Raw genomic sequence first — 21,346 nt, 5'->3', positions numbered from 1 at the left:
ATCAAAAACATGTGGTCCATGCTGCCATCATGAAAAAGAGGAGATTAACAGAACTGACAATAGGGTTCGTGTGCCAGAAGCCTGACTTCTTTTCCTATGTTAATCTCAAAAGAGTCACCCATGACTGAAAACCTTGTCTTGCTTACTGGCCTTAAGACTATCACAGCTACATCACTGCTGAGTGAAGATGTTAGGGAGATTAATCCAGACTCTAATAATATTTATCTAAGCATTGCTATAAATATCTTTCGTACAAAAGCCTTTACATGACAAGGGAGAAACTCACATATTGATACATCCCAATCTTTCCAACCTTCACCCTAGCACAAAACCCAAAATCAGCCAACAAAATGCACAATAAATAGCCAAGCATGTTTTCATTCCTGTATGAAGTAAATCCATCAGGGACCACTGCCATCATTTGCTTCATGTTAAGTGCATGCTACATCAATGAGTCACAGCATTAGCTTTTATAAAAAATATTTTTAACTAGCTATGAAAAATTTGATCCTTTGTTGATGCATGTATCTCCACCCCAGAAAACAAGTCCCAGTAAAACAAAAGATTTCTAACATCTGTTAACACCACCCTTGCTCTCCTCCAGCTTTATAACTCTGGTTTCCTCCCTCACTGAATTAAATGCCATTGCAGATCCCAGTACCTTTCTCCACTCCTGCTTTCGCACTTCGTAACGTCTGTATCACAAATCCCAAGAGCTGACAGCCTGTTCCACTGCAAAATTTTTTCTTTAGTTCTGACACTTTCCTAACACATCTTTTCACACTTAACAGAATATCCCTTTGCAGTTAAGTATTTTCTACCTTTGGTTAATTCCTGCAGACTTGGAGTTCTCTCCCCAAACACAACTGCACTGTTTTCTTCCAAGAGGAAGTAAATCAAAATCCAACAAGGCTAGATTCTTCCTTCTCACCCGCCAAGATGGCGTTGATCTCCCAGTCCCTCCTCTCGCCCATATACGTCAGCCCTTATTCTTCCTTAGGGCTCTGCTGCCCCTGGTTCCCATTTCTTGCCACACACGTCTATTACAGTCTTTCCTGGCTTAAAAACACAACAGTCACCCTTGGTCCTACTTCATTCTCTGGGATCACTGAAAATGGTCTAGACTGCCACCCACCCTCGCCCTTTGTTGCCCATGTCTTTCCTAACAAAATACCAGAACCAGTGTTCAACCTGCTGTGAGGCTGGACTCTTCAGGACCCAACTTCTAGCTCATCATCAAGGAACCGCAAAGCCCCAGATACCCTAGCTCAACCCTGGAGCTCCTTTACATGGAGTCCAGAGCTGGAAACCCTGGGATGTTTCAGAACTTTCTGGTTTTCAGATATGCGGTCTGAACAGAGGAAGTCCATGTTCACAAGTTACGAGACATCAGTGTTTGTAGGCTCCTGTTACCTAGTAGTCAGAAACAGACCTGTAAGACAGAATGCCAGCCATGGATAGTCTTAGCACTTTTGAAGGAGCTTTTCAGATTTCTAATATTGTGAGAATGTCAGACTTTGAGAACAAACAGAAGTCTTGATTCTTGATTTCAAAAGAAATCTGCTCCTGCTGTCTGACCAATATTTCCTCATTTTTCCTTGTACTCTGTAGTCTATTTCTGTGATCATTTGCTGACCTTTGTTTCACACATACATTGTGAGTGTTTTGGGCCAGACATTCCTGCTGATCATATTTTAATTCACTAAGTGCATTTGCACTAGTAATTTCATGTGCTGATGGCATTTTCCAGGTGAAAACTTGTCTGGCATCAACATTTAAGGCCTTGAGCACACAATTAATGATCTTGTAGATTCTCTCCTGCAGTTGTGCACCACGACAACAACCAGAGTACCCCAGATACAACGTAGATGGCAAGGTCCCCAGCAGCTGATTCCTCGGTGCATGCCCAGGACCTGCAGATGGTGCAATCTCTTGGGCCAACTGGGAGACAACGTGGAGGTGTGGCCCTGGACTCACAAAGGATCTCAGCGATTCTTTTCTTATTTGTGCCATGTCAGTTGATAATACCAATGCACCTATTGAGTCCTCGGATAGGCTGCTACTACAGTGCCAATGCAAATATAAACATATGATTCTATGCTTGTTCTAACAAGAGTGAACATTTAAAAAACTAAAAATCAAACCACAGCAGCATACTACAATACTGTAATTATTCATTTATCATTCTGAAAATGATGACTGGATACTAACTTATTCATCTACAAGATACAAGTTCCAGCACCAGTAGTGAAGTCAATGTCACATGGGAGAGAACCCTGGAGTAAAACATTCAGCAAGTCATTTCTTCTTCACGAACAACATCAGCAGCACTCCCAGCAGTCCCCTGAACTACCATATGTGCTATTTGCATGAAAAAAAAACTTTTATATGCTTGAAAGTTGGCATGTCAGATTCACATTAACACCAACAGGAATGATTATCACTCAATCTCATTTTCAGTAGCCACCCAGAATCATTTTACTGCAGATGCCAAGAAGGCCATCTATTTCAATGCTGTAACTCTAAGCTTAAGCAGGTGTCTAACTGGTTGCAAAATCACAGGCTTATATGGAAAATTAATCAGTGTAAGAAGTGGATTTATGCACAACACCTGGCTGCTGCTGAGCTTATCTGTGTAGGGATTTATCTGGCAAAGTCAAGCATTGGTGTAGCAGTAATGCTCTACAACAGTTGTGATTAGCCCTACATAGCACATAAGTGGGGATGTTAAGCAGTAATAATTACTACAAAAAGAGAGGTTCTTTGCTTAAGAAAGAAGGCGACACCACTTTCCTACAAAGCATACATTCATACTTCACTCCAGCAAGGAAAACTTGTGTGCGCTACATGCAAGTAACAGCAAAAATGCAGATGGGAAAAAGCTGAAGTGGGAATAACCTTCCTAGGAAACACTCCAAACCACCAAGGTACTGACAGACTAGATTGGAAAAGCCAAAAAGTACCACATATATTATTTCTGAGCTAAAGGATATATTGTTCCTGCCCACAATGTTCAGTGAAAGAGGAAAGCACACGAGAGATGCCAAAACCATCCTGAAGTTTTGATCTTTTCCACTTTTCTATCAGAGCTCTGCACTGAACCTCCAATTCATCCTTACTGATCAGCGCACCACCGCGCTGGGGGGAATGCACCATATGGCTCACTTTAACCGCATAAATTGTACGCTGAGACATGAATGGAACTGCTCCATGTACACAGTCAATCACCAGTTGCAAGGATTTGCCGGAATGGGGATCACACTGCGCACTGCAGCCACCCCGAGAACAAGCAGGGCTCCAGGCAGGGCCAGCACAAAGTCAGGCAATGGCTTCTGTTCTGCACATCTGAAATCCTCTGGGTCACAACAGGTTCTGGGAGCACTTTAACCTGTATGACTCAAGATTTTATTGAAGTATTTTTAGTGCAACAGCAATCTAACAATGTACTTTATCATACTGTTTCCCTGCACAACACACCAAATTTTAAGTTTTAAAAGAAGCATGTAAATCGGCAGCAGCAGAGACCCGATGACACTTTTATTCTCGCTATTGGCAAGCCTCATCTAATGCCACCGGCAGTAATCCCAGTGTTCACCAGCCAAAGGAACTAAGTCTTGGGAAACTCAACTAAGGGTACCGGTCACTTTATCCCGAATGGGAATACTTACATGACTTGTTTCCTCTTTTAACAAGAAATGGAAAAATATTAGTGGTATTGAAGAAAAAAAAAAAAAAGAAAAAAAAAGAAAAAAAAAAAGTATTTTTGGTCCACCACCAATGACCAGCATCAAAATTCCCTGAAAAAAATTCCTCAGTATTCTGATTATTGCCTAGTTATTCCCCAATCACATTTAAAAATCCAGCCTGCCCATTCCAGCATTTCAGTGCAATTTTTATTGACCTACTAACGTGTAACTCTGCGAAGCCTGGAGCTAAGAATGCAATAATGGCCAGCAAATACAAGTCTCCAAACAGAGTGTAATAATCTTAAGTAAACTACTGCCAAGCAAAAGTCCTGCAGATCAAACAGTTCCCATGCAGCCTTATGCTATTAACTAGCAAAAAAGTCCCATTATATCTCCATAGTCATGCACAATACCAGAGCACTGCACTTCTGTTTACTTACATAGCTTATCTACAATCCAGTAATGTATACAGTGAATCCCTCAGATGTAAATCACTTGTCTATTTGATGTCACTTCACTTGTTAAAAACTTTGCTAGCTTTTTAACGATAAACAAGGGGGTTAGCTGGAATACCAGGTTTTAAGGAATGTACAGTGGACATTCATAAACCATTTCTATTAGGGAGGCAATTCGATGTTGCTACATGGAGAAAAAGAACTGCAAATGTACAAAATAGCAACAACAGGGTGTTTATGTGGCTCTGCTTTTTTCCTACAGGAAAACACAAAGCCCACTCACACTTATTTTACCTTATTTCAGCCACTTCCCAGGTAAACCCACCTCAGAAGATGGGAGAGTGGATCTAACACCCTGCTAAAGCAAACAGAATCAACAACTGAAAGTCTCATCGGACAGCAGTGGGTCACTTAGCACTCTGCATTTGCTTTACACACTATTGCTTTGCGTATTTCAAAAACACCAGTTTTCTGCCTAATGTACTTCTTCCATCAGTACAATTTCCTTCAAGTGATGCAGTGTGAGAGACTCAATCTTTAAACAGACAGGAATAAAACCAATAAATATAGCTCGTCAGGATGCTCCTGACAGAGTCACAGAACAAGAAAACCCGCTGCCTCTGAAGCAACAGGGCTCTCTCAAACGCAGACACCGCCGGCTTCCCCCCTGCGGCTCCAGGAAGGAAAAAGAAGGAAAAAAGCCTACTGCACGCTCCCCCCGGCTAAGGAGGCGCAGAGCCCCGCGGCAGGGCCGGCCGCGCACAAGCGCGGTGCGGGGCTCCCGGCCTGGCAGGGGCCGCGGGGCGGCGCGCGGAGCCGGCTCGGGGAGCCCAGTCTCCGCGGCAGCGCCGTTTCGGGGCTTCTTCGGCCCGCGGCCGCCGGGACCCAGCCCGCCTCCCGTGCGGTGCTGCAGCGGCGCGGCTGCCGCGGGCTGCGCGGCCGGCGGGGTGGGAAGGAGGCCGGGCCGGCGGCGGGCGGCGGCAGGTTCCTCCCCCCGCCCGGGGCCGCGCCCGTCCCCGCGCAGCCCCGCGCCCCCCGGGCGGGCGCGGGGGAGCCGGGGAAGGGGAGGAGACGGCGGGAGCGGCGGGGCGGGCGGGAGGCGGCGGCGCGGCGGGCAGGTGAGGGAGGGGAGGCGCGGCGCGGCTGGCTCTTACCTGCTCGCCGGTGGGGCATGCTGCGGCGGGCGGGGGCAGCGCGTCCCGGCGGGCCGGTGAGCCCGCCGCCGCCCCCCGCCTGGGCAGAGCGGCTGCCGCCCCCCGGGCCGGCCGCCCCGCCGCTCGCCTCTTCCGCTTTGTTCCGCCGCGGCGGTTTCTCCCCCTCCCGCCGCAGCCGCGGGACGCGTAACATGTGCCTGGGGAGGGCGGGCGGGCGCCCGGGGTGGCACTTTCGGCGGGGCGGGGAGCGCAGCGGCCGGGCCCCTCCGCACCCGGCCCCGCGGAGGAGAGGGGCTGTCAGATCCAGCCCATCTGCCGCGATCGCAATCGGTCGCAACTGAATGGCTCCGGCAGCAGGGGCTCGCCGCGGCGGGGGGGGGTGAACGGGCCGGGCAGGAGGGGGGGCGGCCATTGTCTGCGGTGGCGAGGCCCGGGCTGCCCCGGGCGGGCGACAGTGGGCAGGAGCTGCCCGAGGACCGGATGCCCGGGCCCCGCGCACTGACGTCCCGGCGGCATCGGGGCAGCGCCCGTCTGCGCGCCTTTGGGCGGCTGTGATGCCCGGGCGGGGCGGCTGACCCGGTGGTTCGCACAGCACAGGAGAGCCCTCGTTCTGCACGGCCCCGAACGAGAGGCAGGGCCCAAGTCGCGGTGTTACACCTCTCTTCGAAGTTCGCGGCGTCGGGAGGGCCTGGGAGCGGCAGTGCCCATGGCTTGGCCCAGCGCGGTCCCCACTGGTAAGAGTGCAGGGCCTGCCTGTGCAACACAGAGATACAAGGCTTCAGGTGGATGCACATCCACAGGTGTGCATGGCACGCTTTGAAAACCTCATGTTGTATAAAAAGAATAAGGAATTGCTGAAAGCTTTTCATCTGGTAGTCAAAGAAATGGCAAGTGAAAAAAGTTTGCCTTGTTACAATAGATCAGGCTCATATATGATGCGGCTATTTGTGGATAGAATACATTTAAGAGAACCGAAGTGTAGAGTGAGAAAGAGCTCAGGCAGGATGTTGGCGTTTAACTAGAGAAAGTGTGAAGTGGAGGTCTTGGACACAAAGTGAGAAAAACAGAGATGATGCAAATAAGAGTGAGCTGGCTATGCTGTAGTCAAGAGACTGCAGGAATTGCAGGGTGCAAAGTAAATCCTCATCATGCTGAGACACGACAACACTTTCCCGTCTGTGGAAGCGTTCAAGGCCAGGTTGGACAGGGCTTGAACCCTGCTCTATTGGTATTCCTGCCCATAGCAGGAGGGTTGGAACTAGATGATCCTTAAGGTCCCTTCCAAACCAAACCAAACCATTCCACAATTATGTAAGCTGAAGGGTTGAGCCATATCTCAGAACCAGAGACAAGAAGGAGTACTGGAGAACTAAAGCTTCAAAAATGCAGGTGGCAGGGTTTTTTCTGGATTTTGAATTGAGAGGTCTCTAAGCAGAGAATGATACACTCTCAAGAATAAAAAAATATATTGGAATTAAATATACCGCCAGAAATAATGCTCAGATTTTATTTAACAAATTGGCTGTAGCTGAAGACAGTGCATTGTGCAGAAGGAACCTCTTCCTGTGACAGTACAGAGAATTATCTCTACAGAGTAGATGATACAGCAATGTTCTTAAATACTACAAAACTCTGTGAAAGAAAGCTGCAAAGCATGAGACACGACCTAGGCATAATGACAGCTAAAGGGTCAGAGTCTCCAAGTCTGGAGGTCTCAGGTGGATTCTAATACACCATTCAAACAGGCGTTCATTATTCAAACCATGATCCTGTAGTACTCACATAGTACTGAAGTAATGTCGACTGACATGTTTAATTGTTTTGTTGTGCAGGGAAACACCTTGAGAACTCTCCCAGGAGCTATTTTAAATTACTGAGTTTAAAGTATGTTCACTTTCTGTTTAAATAGAAATAATAATATCCCAATAAAATGTAATCACATTATAATGCCTGTTGCTTACACAGTCAACCTAAATCACCTATACAGATTCCTTTATAAGTAGTGATGGAAACCGTAAAGGCTAAATGGTTTTTGACACTTGGGTGACATACGAGTGGCTACACTGGCTCTGCCCAGAAGGTCTGTGTAGCTCAGTGTTATTTCTCTTCAGTGGCAAAGCCCAAATATCCAGAGAAAGATACAACACATTTCCACTCTCCAGCTCCCTGGGAGCTTGGAGACATCCTGAGCCAAGCTTGCACCATCTCACTAGATTTCTTCCATGACTTTGTCCAGTCTCCAGCTGAACCCACACTTCTGAAATCCATGATACCCTGTTACAGATGCTCTGAACCTTGCTTACATGAAAAATGTCTTCCTTTCATTTGTTTTTTTTTTGATGTACCACCTGTTAGTTTCATGCGATACCCTGTATTTCTTGCATTAAAAGCAGTGGAGAGTCTGCTCCTCTCCGTGCTACTCACGTTTTTAGCTCTGTCATTCCCCTGCCTAAGTTACTGCTTTTTCAGACTCAAGAGTTTTAGTTGTTCCAAAAATGAAAACCATCTCATGCTTCTGATTACCCTTTCCCGGCCTCCTTTGAATTCTTCCAGTTCGGTTACACCTTTTCTGAAATGGGGGACCAGACCTGCAACTGGTTTCCAAGCCAGCATAAGTATTATCCTTTCCTAGGTGTGGTACTGCAGATCTCAATGTGCTGTTCTAGTCCACTCAACACTAAGTCTATAAATCAGTTTGCACAGGCTATCAGTCTGTAAATTACTGCATATAAAGCTTTTATTTAAAGACCACATCTATCTTTCCGCAATCCCCCTTTCCCAAATTCCCGGTGAAATCATTGAATGATTTCACTAGATATGCTAGATTAACCAGGACTACGGAAATGAAAAAAATTTTTACCAGTTCTTTAATCATTTTCAGGCCTGAGCTTGCATCCACTGAAATCAAAAGCAATGGAATTGGTTTACTACTCTGTAACTAGAAGTGATTTAGAATTAAAAAGAACCAGTATTTATCTACAATTTAAAGCTGTAATTACAATTTGAGTCTTTTTTATGCATATCGAGCTGTACTGTTCCTGACAGCTGAGATAGATACTGTTCTTCTGGGTCTCTTTAATTTTATCTCAGTTTCAAACACATCAATAAGTACATGTTCCAAATCATTATTTGTTGTCCCTAGGCTTGTGCAATTTTATCTAGCATAGACATGTACAAGATGATACATTAGTCTTCAAACAAAATTTGTGACTTTGTTGACCCTCGCTTTGGTATCATAGTAAAAATGCAGTGCTCATACTTAAAAATAGTAAAATGAAGTAGATGGTAGCATTAGCTCGATGCGTTGAATGTAGCCATAGCTTTAAATATAGAAACCTAACAGCTGACACTGACAAATGCAATAATTGCCCAGTATAGGAATTTTGTCATTTTCTCAGAGACACCAAGCTACTGTTGAAGGGACAAGATGCTGCTTAAACTGACTCCTGATTCTCCACTGGCATAATGTACCTGTGGAGGTGGTTTATCTCTGCTCACTCTTACATTCTTCAGCTCTTTCAAATGGGAGATACTTGGGAAAGAACAGGTACGTTGACACGTTGGAAGCGATCGATTTGCACAATAATCTATAATGCTGAAATAACCATGTAATCTTGAAGAGGGTCTGTGCTTCACAGAGAAGCTTCATACTTAAAAATCTGGGGGGAATAAACCTTCAGAATTTAGTTATTAAATTTAATGCACTTGTTGTCTTTCATTTTAATAGTGATTTATTTACCTACATGAGACTGCAGCTACGTACAGGTGATGCAATACTAGATTTTGAGGTATTGTAGGTAAGGATTACTAGCACATAACACTAGCGATGTTCCAAAACTCTATTAAACATGAGTAGGGTAGAAATCGCATGTATTTTAGGATGTCATTTTAGGAATAGTTGCTCTTTCATCCTGACTGAGAATACTGTACAGTGAGACCTGAGGCAGTGCTTCCCTTTAGGGGACTTCAGTTCAAGTATCAGGACGATTGCCTGCACATCTGGGAAAACTGCCAGGCCAGGCTATTACACACAAAGCTGCACAATAATAGCTGATGGGCACGCTCATGGAGTGCCCTGCGCTGGCAGAAAAAAACACAGATCAGTTGCTTGAGGAGAGGTTCCAGAACAAACTGGACCCAAATAAGCACATTGGTATTTCCCAGTACAGACCAGTAAGCAGGACTGCAGGAAGATAATGGAAATTCAGAATTCACATCCTTTATGGGAATTCTGAGTATCTTTGGAGCTAGGTGAAGAAAGGGTCAAGTGCTGCCATGTGCGTATTTCCAAACTGCTGAACAGCAGAAAAAAAGAAATCCTGACATTACTGTCAGTGGGAGGACAGCATTTGGCCCTTTTTACAAGCATTTATAACGGTGTTATTAGAGAAAAGGAGAAGAGGGATTGAGAGTGCTTACAACTTTTGATCTCTGTTTCTGGACCAATCTCTCCCAGGGCTCTGCAGGAAGATAGGTACTTCCTTTGCATTTGATCTTTCTTCCCCAGCTGGGAAGAGTGGAAGATCATAAAAATACAGGAAGCCTTACAGGAACCACGTCGTATGTACTTGTTTCTCTCAAAAGGACTTAAGAGGCTCTTGACTTGCCTGGTAGAGGACTAAGAATCTGCTGAATGAAAAACAATACTGGATTTATTAAAAGCATTATCAGGAATTGAATGGGGAAGAATTGAGAGGTAGCATCAAACCTCCTCAGGTACTGAACAGCACAAGTATGTGCCAATTCTGGCAGTGCGTGGAAGCAGATAGGCTTACCCCTCTGCTGTCTTTAAAGGTGCTACATAAATTACAGCAAACTAAATATCCTGCAAAAGCTGGTATTTCCTTACTTCTAGGCATTTGCTGGAGATTAATCTAGTTTTTCTATTTTCTGCTTATTTAAGTTACACTTTCTAGACTCTGCTTAGCTAATCAGGTGGTAATAAAACCAAGAGGTCTGTATTTTGCAGTGTTTATTAATTTTTTAAGATCTCAGGGGAATATCTACATAAGCAAGAGTTTGCAAATTCTGAGCTATGCTGATTTAAATAGGGAAAAAAATATGCTCAGGTCTTTAATATCTGATGAATGCTGCCTTATATTTGAAACCTTGTCCCTAGTGGAACCCATTACAATAATGTTTATACAGGTTTATGCTATAAATGCACCATATTTTCCCTACAGCAGACTATGCTGGAATTTACTCCTGATTAAAAAAAAATAATGTGTGAATGGTCTATATCGCAGAATATGAATTGCTATAGACATAGTTATGCCCCTTCATTAACAAATAAAGCAGTATAATTTTCCAATATAATTATATTGGAAAACATAATTTGTTAACATAAAAAGGGCTTCATACAGAAGGCAGAATTGACAGGAAGTGCACCCTGGATCTCCTGCAATGTGTGTAAACAGGAAGCCAGCCAAATCCTACAGAATTAAAACAATCTTTCAGAAAGCTGTGAAGTACCTCCCCGAGCTCTTCCAGCCTGATTACAGTCAGCACTGGAGCTAAGCAGGAGATCAGGTGAGCCTCCTAGATAAGGCTGTCAATAGAGCTAAACTCTGCTTCTGCAAAAATACACTCGAGCACGTCTGGATCTTTAGCTGCCAAGCGTACACAAAGCCTGGAGGGAGGTGCTCTCTTTTGCAGTAGAAAGGAGGAAGGTGGCAGTGATGGCTCAGTGCACACTTAGCATTAAATAGCAGGAAGAGGTGACATCACAGCAATATTTTGGTTGCACAGGTGTCCTGCTTTCAACTCAAGCAGTATTTGTCCTGTGATGGACCCAGCCAGATGACACAGGTATCTGCATCCATGGTTGTCTCTATATTAAAAACCATTGCACCAGCACAGCAACACCAATATACTTTAAAAAACTGCTTCCAGAGAACAGGGTAGAGCTCTTCTCTCCTTCTCCCCTTGCCACTACCCATCTCCTAACAGACGAGATCATTTAGACAGACTTTTGTACTGTGGAGTGACAAGGGCCAAGGACAGGAGTTGGAGAGGACACTTCCAAAGATAGGTTTCGTCTTCCACACCTCATCGTGCTGTGGAGTGTAGACACAAGAAAATGCTCTCCTGTCGAAAGCACAGGATAAGACTGTCAACACGCTTGCTTTAAGCCATGAAACCTTTTAAAGATTCAAGTGGTGATGTGGGCACTTCATCCTCCAAATTGGAGTGAACAGGCTGACAACACACAGTGCTGTGACATGAGAAATACAACCTTATTATTGATACACTGAACTGGAACACAGAAAAACTCTGGCTTAGACACAGATGTCTTGTATAAGCTTTATTACTTAGTATATTCATAGAATTATAGAAAGGGTTGGGTTGAAAGGGACCTTAAAGATCAACTAGTTCCAACCCCAATTCACAACTTTGGTTTTCTCTGTAAAAAGGGAATTATGTTATTTCTTGTTTCATCCTTGGGGCTGAGGAGATGAAAACCATTTCTCACTTTATGTGGAACAATGAGGCCCTGTTCTCACTTGAGGTCTTAAAGTCTTACTTTAATTTAATTTAGAAAAAATAAAAATGGTTGAGTATTACAGAATGAAATAAAAATGGTTGAGCATTACAGAATGAAATAGAAATGCTAAACTTGATTATTTAACTTACCTTTCACGAGTGAAACTCATTTACAGGGAAAGGTGATAACCCAACATGTACGGTTTCATACACATTTTCTCACTAGCCTCTTCTCCATCTGCCATCAGCACTGACCTGTTTGCGTACTTCATTAGTTAAACAGGACAGTGACGTACCATTCCTTCAAAAATAATTCATAAATTCATAAATTCTCCATTTCTCCTTCCTTAAACCCACCAACCCATCTAAAACCCTGCCTGACAGCCTGTGTCTGTGCACTAATCATTTCTATGATACATTTTGACATCCTCTTTTTATAAGAGCCCAAATTCTTACTTGTTGCCTTGATGTAAATCCGTGGGTTTTCCTCTGCCAAATATGAAACAGAGGCTCCCTGTAAAGATATGGTTGTTCAGCCTTAGAGAAGACTTCAGGGCAATGTCAGTATTACTCACAGGAATTATTCTTTGCTCTGTGAATAATTCCAGTGAAATAATTGGAATTATCTGAGGAGTGAAATATGATTCAACACGAAGAAGCATGGCTGTGCCTAGGCATTAGTGGAAGACTAAATTCAACAGCAAATAATAAAAAAAGACTACAGACGGTTCCCATTTGGAAATGCTTGATTTTTTTAAAAAGGACTAGATAGGAGCACCAACAACAGATAAATGCATACTCATTCCTTGTAGATTCTTATGTTGTTCTGTTATTTGGTTTCATATCAGAAAACTGGGGTGCCATTTCAGATGAATGAGTGGTCTGACATTTCCCCACACGGCTGGTCCTTTCGGGCCAGCCTGTGCTGCCCCATGCAGTTGTGCAGTGTGTCTGTGATGTGCCCGGAGCCTGCTACCTGAACCAAAGTCTGCTCTTCAGGAGACAGAGACAAAAAACCTGCCACTTACACTTAGCCACAGATAAAATCAGCTCAAAGCATATTTTTTTCCCAACCCTAAATAGCCACTACAGTAATATGTGTATCTGCCTACACAAAAAGGTTTGTTCCTATAAAAAATGTAAAACAAATGGAGAACCATGCCAAGATTATACATTTCATTTCCCAGCATACAAATGAGGATCTAATTTACTCTGGGCTGTTCATGCATTTTGCTTTTAACAAACATCCATATGTCAAATAGACCTTCCACATACTTCCCTGCTGGAGTTTTTTTTCCTTTCAACTTGGTAGGGAACATTTGTGATCCCTATTCTACCAAATATATCTAAAGAATATATTTTGCTCAAGGCTTTCTATTTTTTAATTTAAGAGAAACAAATCAGTTCATGGCTCTGGCAGTCTCACTATTATGACAAGCATACATCTGTGCAAAAATACCCCAATCCCTAATTAATTACAGAATGTTATTAACATTTTTACATTTAACATTGGTTAATTTATTTATTTTTATACACATGATTATATAAAGTTACTTTTTAATCACCCTTTTCCATATTTTGCCTGCAGTTTTAAAATCTGGGTAGTTTAGCACAGATACAGAGATTTGCTTGTATCAAAATTATTTTCTATTCAGACAGTTCCAAATCCTTCATGTAATGTCTTCAGTATCTGAGGCTTGATACTTCACTCCTGACTCGTGTAGTACTGATGGGCAGTGTTAATGGGAGTTTTCTCCAATTAAAGGAAACAGGCTAAGAGTCATATTCTTTAAAATTAATAGTTGTTATCAATGTAATAATGGCAAAATCATTCCAGATCATATTTCTCATCTACCACAGCACATCAAATTGAACTTAATTTTAAGTCAGTTTAGTAAATACTCCACAAAAATATGTCCTATGAGAGTTAAAATGACTCACTGTTGAAGGAGATATACTTACTGATGAGATAAAGAGTTACGCAAAATGACTATCAACTTTAATCAGTTGAGGACAATTATTTAATATGAATAATAAGTGGAACTGATGATAAAAAAATGAACTTCTATAAGGCATCTATTTTTATTTGTTTGAAAAACAGTGATCAGTCGATTTGAACATTGAGATAAATTACACACACTTAAATATGCACCACTTTTACTGCAATTGCAATAAGTGCTCTAATGGCTATCCAGTGTTTTCCTCTGGTTGCAAGTTTAGTATTTATAGTGGATTTACGTAGTCCATACGGTTAATTTGTAATCTTTAACCTGTTCTTTCTTGCTTTTCTATGATCCTATTAAAGATACTATTTATAAGGCCAACAGTAAAACACTTGCTTTTCTCTATACTCGTTACTCACATTACCCTCACTCAGTTCCCTCACAAAAAAGCATCTTTAGCAACTGTGGTGTGAGATGGGCATTGTACTGGGGAGTCAAAGGAAGCGAGCAGTTTTCATTCACAGATAATACAATGGTAGTGCTTTTTGTGGCCTGTAACTACATCTGCACTGCTCACTGAACCATCCAAATTTACACTCAGCTAAAGAAAAGCACATTTGGCCAAAAATCAGATACATTTTTAATTGGTATCCTAATGCGCATATTCAAATACTAATCCTTGGTAGAAATGAGGATCTGAAGCAGTATTGTGAATGCTGTTATACAACTTGGTAGCCTTATATGGGTTTTATCTACATTTTTGTGGGATTTTTTTCACAGATAAAGTCACAAACCAGAAGCCTCAGCTTTAGAGAGACATATGTGATGTTATGATGTTACCTGGAAACACGTGAGTACCTGTGATGACTGAATAACTCCTAATTGTCAACTCAGTTCTGCTCTGCCTTGGCCAGCCCCACCTCCAAACACTAAGGAAACTGAAAGGAATACACAGTGTTTTCACAGTTTTTACAAATTTATCATATATATCCACTGCTATATCCAGCACTGTTGTAGAGATATAGTTAAAAAAAACCAAGCCCAACAACAAAAATACAAACAAAACCCAAAAAAACCCAAAACACAAACCAGAAAAGCACCACCATGACCTCAAAAAAACCCAGCAAAACGAAACACTGAGAAAAAGATGAGAGGTGAGTGTTAATACCTAAGAGCACAAACCACCTTTTTTTCTGACTTTATCCATTGCCAGACGGTGTGACAAGACACATGTATAAAGAAATAAAGAAGAAAGCCTCATGGTCTTACAAACCAAACCAAATCAAACCACACCAAACCAATCTCTGCCTGCTGATCACAGGCTACAGCAATTTTGGAAGAGAATTAATTCCAAATATAGTCTATAACTCATGTTAGCAACATAAACCAGAGGTAACTTTTGTTATCAGAAAGGGTTAAAATGAGGTTTCAGCCACAAGACCTGGCTGCTTTGACCTTAATTCCCCTCAGGCCAAGTTACTAAGCCCCTGACAAGAAAAAGATACTTGAGCAGAGCATGACCTTATTTAGCTGAGGTAGCATTTAATTTTTTTCACAGCCTTCATTACTGTAATATCATACATAGGGTTTTTCATTTGTTTGCCATGCAACTTATTCCCCTAAGATTAGTCCTTTTCTAGTCAAGCAGTTTAAAGCTAATCACAGTTGTTATTTTAATCTGTGCTCACCCTTAAGAATTCTCGCAGAGCTATTTTGCTTGTTAGCAATTATGGTCTCCCAATGGAAGTTCGTGATTACAGCAAAAACCACCTGTTTAATACTTGGCACCTCTTTAGTATACAAGCATTAAACCCAGCAGCATAAAAGTATGCTAATGCTAGTGATGAAAGTATAGCAAATCTATTCAACAAACTCTGGTTTTAAAATACAGTGTTGGAGAAATGCCACACGGTCCTCGTGAACATTTGTGGTCCTCCCCCTCTGTGTTTTTCATTACTGTAACAAGGTAATAAGGTGCTGCTGATCATTCATTTATTATATGATGGTCATGTCTGAAATGCAGCATATCCTCATGCTTTCACCAAGACAGACTAAAGGTTTGGTCTGCTTCCGGCAGCACTAGTAATAAAATTCCCTTGAAAGGTCTTAAGAACAGGGTCTGACCCTTGCATTGTTAGGTAAGCATCCTATGCTGAAGGACAAATTCTTCTGTTAAGGGAACTAGTAATTGCTCTCAGTGATCTATGTGTCAAGACTTAAAAATTATGATTTACTGTCAAGGTCAATTAGCAAAGACCGCAGGAGCAAATTTCTGCTTCTCATGTTGATTGTCCATTTGATTCTGCAGTAAAAATTATACACAGTAATCCACATTAGCTGAATTGGATAGAGCATTAAATGACTATGTGGGAAACAATACTGCTGGGGGATCACCCCCAACCCAATTCTGTCCTGTTTAAAGTTATTTCCAGACAGGGCAGGGCAGAGAGATCTAAAATAACCCAGTGTTCTGGTTCAAGCTGATCACTGAGATGCACAATCAGTATTGTGCATCATCTCTGGTGATAAATATTGGCGATTTACATTGACGGGTCAAATTTGTCTCACATTGGGTAAATTTATTTTGTTCAAACTTGAGAAATGGAACTACTGACAAGTCAAATATGCTATCATTTTCATCATTCTTCATGTGAAAATAATTATTGCAAAGTGTTCAGTATAAGAAAATCTACGTTTAAAAAAGTGTGCATCTCCACATACTTGTGAGGTACCTTCACTTGTTGTTGTAAAGGTTTTAAAGAACAAAACAACTGAAGCTGGGCTAGAGGTCTATTGTAGTAGAAAGCTATAAAACGTGACCTAACCATAGTCAGTTCTCCTGGGACAGCAATTAGAGCAATAAATATCCCACAGCAGATGCTAATGCCGTGTATAAACAGTCCTCTAAAATGAAAAGAAATTTTTGTCCCCACATGTCTTTTAGGGTCCCATTGTACATGTGGAAATGTAAAGGAAATGTAAAATTGATATGCGCACCATGACATCGGCTTTAGTCTCCTCTGCCTTAGCCTGGCCGCTATAAATCTGTCCTGGGTGTAAGTAATGCTGAAGGAGCTAAATGGTCAGAATTTGTGTCTATCTTTTTTTATTAGCTCACCTAGAGTAAAGTAGGGGTTATCGGTCAATGTCAGGTTCAGCGCCCAGTGACCCAGTGGGTTAAAATCATGGTAGTCACAAATCAAGAGCATAATGAAGTCTGAGAAGAGGGCTATGCTGATTTATTAGGACATCTGTCTGGCTACAGACAGCCTCGTACTGCCCCTGAGTAGTGCAAGCTATTAGCATAATCCCCACCATGAAACATATCTGAGATTTAAAAGAGAGAAATAAAGTGTTCAAAGAAGACTGGTGAAACCAGAAAGGTTTATCTTGTAGTGCTCATTGTAAGTCTTATTTTTTTATGTTGATACTCCATAAAAATAGTATTAAATATAAGTTAATATTAAAAATAAATTACTGTCTTCAGTTTTCCAAAACCACCGAATTTTCAGAACACAGCTGAATGTCTGTTCATAGTAAAATACACTCACTACCCCTGCTACTTTTCAATGACTTTTTCATATTTTAATTTTTTATTGTTCATTTATATTTAACCGTGGTGGTGTCATCCTCATGTAATGTTATCAGCTTTATTCTTACAAAAATAATTTCCTGAATTCTGTAATCTTAGATGTAAACTTCAGTTTCTTGTGCTAATTAATTATTTTGACTACCATTAAAAGAAAGCAGGGATTAAACACAAACTTTCTGAATTTTGCCTATAAATAAGACTAAGTCCATATCGTAAGTGCTGTATGCTGTAAATGCTGTAATACTACTTTATATCCTATAGGTGAAGAAGTTTCTGAGATGGATACCAACTAGTACTGTCATGTGCAAAACTCATTTTTTTGTACATAAGAGGTATTCAACTGAAAAATCAGACAGATGATTATTTCTTCCTTGATCAGAACTAAGGTGAAATAGGTTTCAATCTATGAAGATTAAATTATTCCCTGAATATTACTTTATATTTGACTCTATATTAATAAAGATTGTCAGTGCTCATATGCCTTCAGGAAAAAAAAAAGTTAAATACTGCATTTAGAAAGAATACATGGCTGTGAATGTTCAATGAGTTTCAGCACTGGTATTATTCCATTTCCTCTGTATTATGTAGTATCTCAGATAGGAATTTAGCTGGTAACTAAAAATATGAGATAGTGACAGTTAATAGATACTGAACACTTTGAAAATGCCAAGTACAAGCAAGTACTGCTAAGTGCTGTCATGCAGCTCTTTTTAGACCAGCTGTGATAATAACAATTCTATACAAATGGAAAGTCTGGAAGAGTTAGTGTAAAAATTATAAAGAGATAATTAACTCATTACGGGTGTGACACTTCTGAGCCTCCTGAAGATTAGGTAATTTCATCACTATCTTTACCATTTCATATTAGAACAGCCCTAAGACAACAGCTAGAGAACAGTACTGCTGAAATACAAGAAAAAAGAATCTATAGGTTTAGAAATTTTTGCCATCATATCACAGTTGAGTGACGCTTGATAAATTTTGGAAAGACGCAAACAATGCACAACCTCTCATCCTACCAAAGGAAGGCATCAACAATACACAGCAGCAAAACAACTTAAGCACAATATGTAATAAACTTGCTATTATAAAGAGGAAAGTACATCTGTAATGAAGTGAGCACCTTTGTGTGAGAGCTGACCACCTCCACCTGTAAGTAGATGACATTTACTAGACCAGACGAATGCATGGAGGTTTGCACGGTCCTACAGCCATTTTACTGTTTGAGATCTTCAGAAGTGCATGTGCAGTTACCACATATGCTGTACAGCAGAGTAGAAACACCCACTAGGTGCACACTAGCATTTGGAAATCACTGCTTTGCTTAAACCAGAGTTAAGTCTGGGCATCCTGCACTGAGCAACAAAACCAAAGAAGAAATAGAAAATCTGGATTATCAAAAGTACTACAAAATATTAAAAACATGTTAATTTCAGTTTCAAATCTCTCAATTTCTCATGCTGCTATGCTGGTTTTTTGGCTATAATTTGTGTGCCATTTGGTGGAAACACATTCAAGAATATGAGACCATTTCTTAAATTGAGTCCAATTAAAAGAATCTGAAGTAGTGTCCACTGCTTAGCAAATTGAACATGAGGAAACCTGTGCATGTGTGCAACTGCCTGATTAGCAAAGGCAAGATTCAACTCGTGTGTGATGCCCTACTTACTTCACTCAGGTAAGACTTTCTAGTCCTCAAAGAATTAAACAGTGGAGAAACTGAATACCCAATCATTTATTTGAACTCAAGAATGAAAACTATGGATTGCAGTATTTTTTCCAAAATAGCAACATAAACAAACACGTGTGCACAGTACTTGCCTCCATAAATTCCAGCGTTGTTCTTCCAGCTGAGTCACTAAATGCTCTATGTACTTGTTTGAGTCCATATATTCCTAAATGAAAAATGATTAAAAGGTTAGTTTTTCAATGTTCAAAGCATTTGTAAAATTTTGAGTAAAAGACAGTCAGAGTCAGTTTGTGGACTGCACTTTCATTTTGCACCCAAGGTTATCCCATGTATATAGAAATCATCACAGTGATGTAAAATTTTAGATTAAAACTAAATTTGGATGCATACCAAGTGAACAGGGCAGTAGCCCAATACACTTAGAGATTATTTGAGGGGAAGACAAAAAGCGGTGAGGATAAGCAAGCAGCACAAATAGAGAACATCTAAATGCATCTCTGTATTCTAAGCCCAGAATTGTCTTCCCTTGATCCAGACTGAAAAATAACTTCCCAACAGTGCAGTCACTCTTCTGGCACACATTTTGTTTACTTCAGGTATAAATCGAACGGAATATTTGACTCAAATATTTATTTCATGGATGGTATGGAAAATATTATAGCATGTACTCTATTTGAAAATGAAACTATAACTCAGCTCCTGTATCATTTCCAGTTCAACTTTTGCAGATGCTATAACATACAGTATCAGCTATATGGATTTGATTCTGGACAGAATTTCTGATAAATAATCATGATCAGATGAACAGTTTGGATTTTTTTCTTATTGAAGACTGTCCTTTAAACTCAGTGCAAAGAAATGTTTCTTCTCAGCAGAGAAATTTATTGGCAATAGAAATACACCACTTTACTTACAGGGGGAAGGCAACTTCAGTGTTATTTATATAAAATATTTCAGAATATACTCACACAATAACATGTGATATGATATATTTGTATGACTGCAGCACCAACACAGCCACATCACTATTATTCTGAAAGCCTATCAATAATAATAAAATTCTCTTGAAATATCTCACCAAAGCAAAAATATGTTTCAAACCTCGTACTTCAGGAAATAACAAGTATTGGAGTAATATACGGAAAAGAATCTGTCTTCACTTTCTGGAGACAAAAGCTCCAGTTTTATAGCTCCACTGTTTTGCCTTTGGACTCATCACAAAAATACTTTCTGGGGTTCTTGTTTGTATTAGGAGTTGTTTCCTCACTATTGTTATTAATTTGGTGTACAAATATGGATTTTTGTTGCAAAGTAGTTGGTTCTTCTGAGCTATTTATCTTCATGACCAGGAATATGAGATAACTACAACAGGGACAGCACGTCATCATGTCTTCTCAAGGTGAAGATAAATGTTAGCTGTTTTTAATGATCATAATGTATACATAAATGTACTTTTTTATTTTTCAAGACTGGAATTATTCTAAGTGATTCTACGTTTTTGCCCACAGTAAATATTTCCTTGTTCTGCTTGAGAGAGAGAGTGGTTCCTTAGAGGCTGTTGTGACACAAAGAAATGGTCCCTGGCACAGACGGAGAAGAAGAGTAAGACATTGCTCCCGAGAAGCCTGTGCAAATGCATCTCAGCCATGTCCTGTTCAAACTGCATTGCTTGAAAACCTTTGGGAATTGTGAAACTTTCCATTAAACTCTGTGGTTGCCCCGAGCTGAAATTTAAAGCTAACTGCTGTAGGTAGACGTGTCTTGTAGATGTTACTTTCAGAAAACATTAAATAATGCAAATCCTGAGAAATGCCATGAACTTCAGTGGCATTAATATAGCTGTTATACCAGTGCTGTTTAGATTAAACACTCCTACTCTCCCTGCTACTTAACTGAGTTGAATATTACTTGGAGTACAGTATGTCAATTAAGCAGCAACCTTCTTCTAAGGCAATGCAAGTAAAGTCATTCTGTATTACATATATATTACCGTACAAAAAATAAACTGTACAAACGTATAATAATGATTAGTTGCTGTACCAAGTTCTTTAAAACAAGCTGCTTTATTTTACTTACTATTTTTTACTGCAATGAACCTGGTATAAATTAGTATTGATACCTTTACATCTTTTTAATGTAATATTAAACAATATTCCTGATTCATTCATCAGTGCACTTTGCCCTAAAGGCAAGGATAGGATCAGCGGTTTTATTCTGCATAATTCTACCATGATACTATAAAAAACTCATTCTGAAGCAATCTTCTCAAAAATATTGTCTAGAAATAAAGACAGTGGGGAAAAAGAAAGCAATGTGTTCATCCTGTATGACTGCTGCCTTAAT

At 40.7% G+C, this 21,346-nt stretch overlaps 1 protein-coding gene and 1 long non-coding RNA gene across 12 annotated transcripts in view; one reads left to right on the top strand and one right to left on the bottom strand.

The window, feature by feature from the left end:
• Nucleotides 1-21,346, bottom strand: part of NCKAP5 (NCK associated protein 5) — a 408,143-nt gene that overhangs the window by 231,699 nt on the left and 155,098 nt on the right. For all 11 annotated transcript variants that reach the window (XR_003991395.1, XR_003991396.1, XM_030485815.1 and 8 more), the window contains one exon: nt 19,135-19,208. Coding sequence is in view for 9 of the 11 variants with exons in the window: in XM_030485815.1 (XP_030341675.1) it covers nt 19,135-19,208 (74 nt within the window). In the remaining 2 variants the exon portion in view is untranslated. The remainder of the gene's footprint in view (nt 1-19,134; nt 19,209-21,346) is intronic.
• LOC115607935 lies at nt 5,782-21,030 on the top strand. The gene is made up of 3 exons (XR_003991397.1): nt 5,782-6,029; nt 14,502-14,571; nt 20,512-21,030. It is a non-coding gene; the product is annotated as an uncharacterized LOC115607935 (long non-coding RNA).

This window comes from Strigops habroptila, chromosome 5 (assembly GCF_004027225.2).
Source record: "Strigops habroptila isolate Jane chromosome 5, bStrHab1.2.pri, whole genome shotgun sequence".
NCBI classification, from domain to species: Eukaryota; Metazoa; Chordata; class Aves; order Psittaciformes; family Psittacidae; genus Strigops; species Strigops habroptila.
The sequence above is the reverse complement of the archived record's forward strand: the minus strand, read 5'-3'. Positions and strand labels throughout refer to the sequence as shown.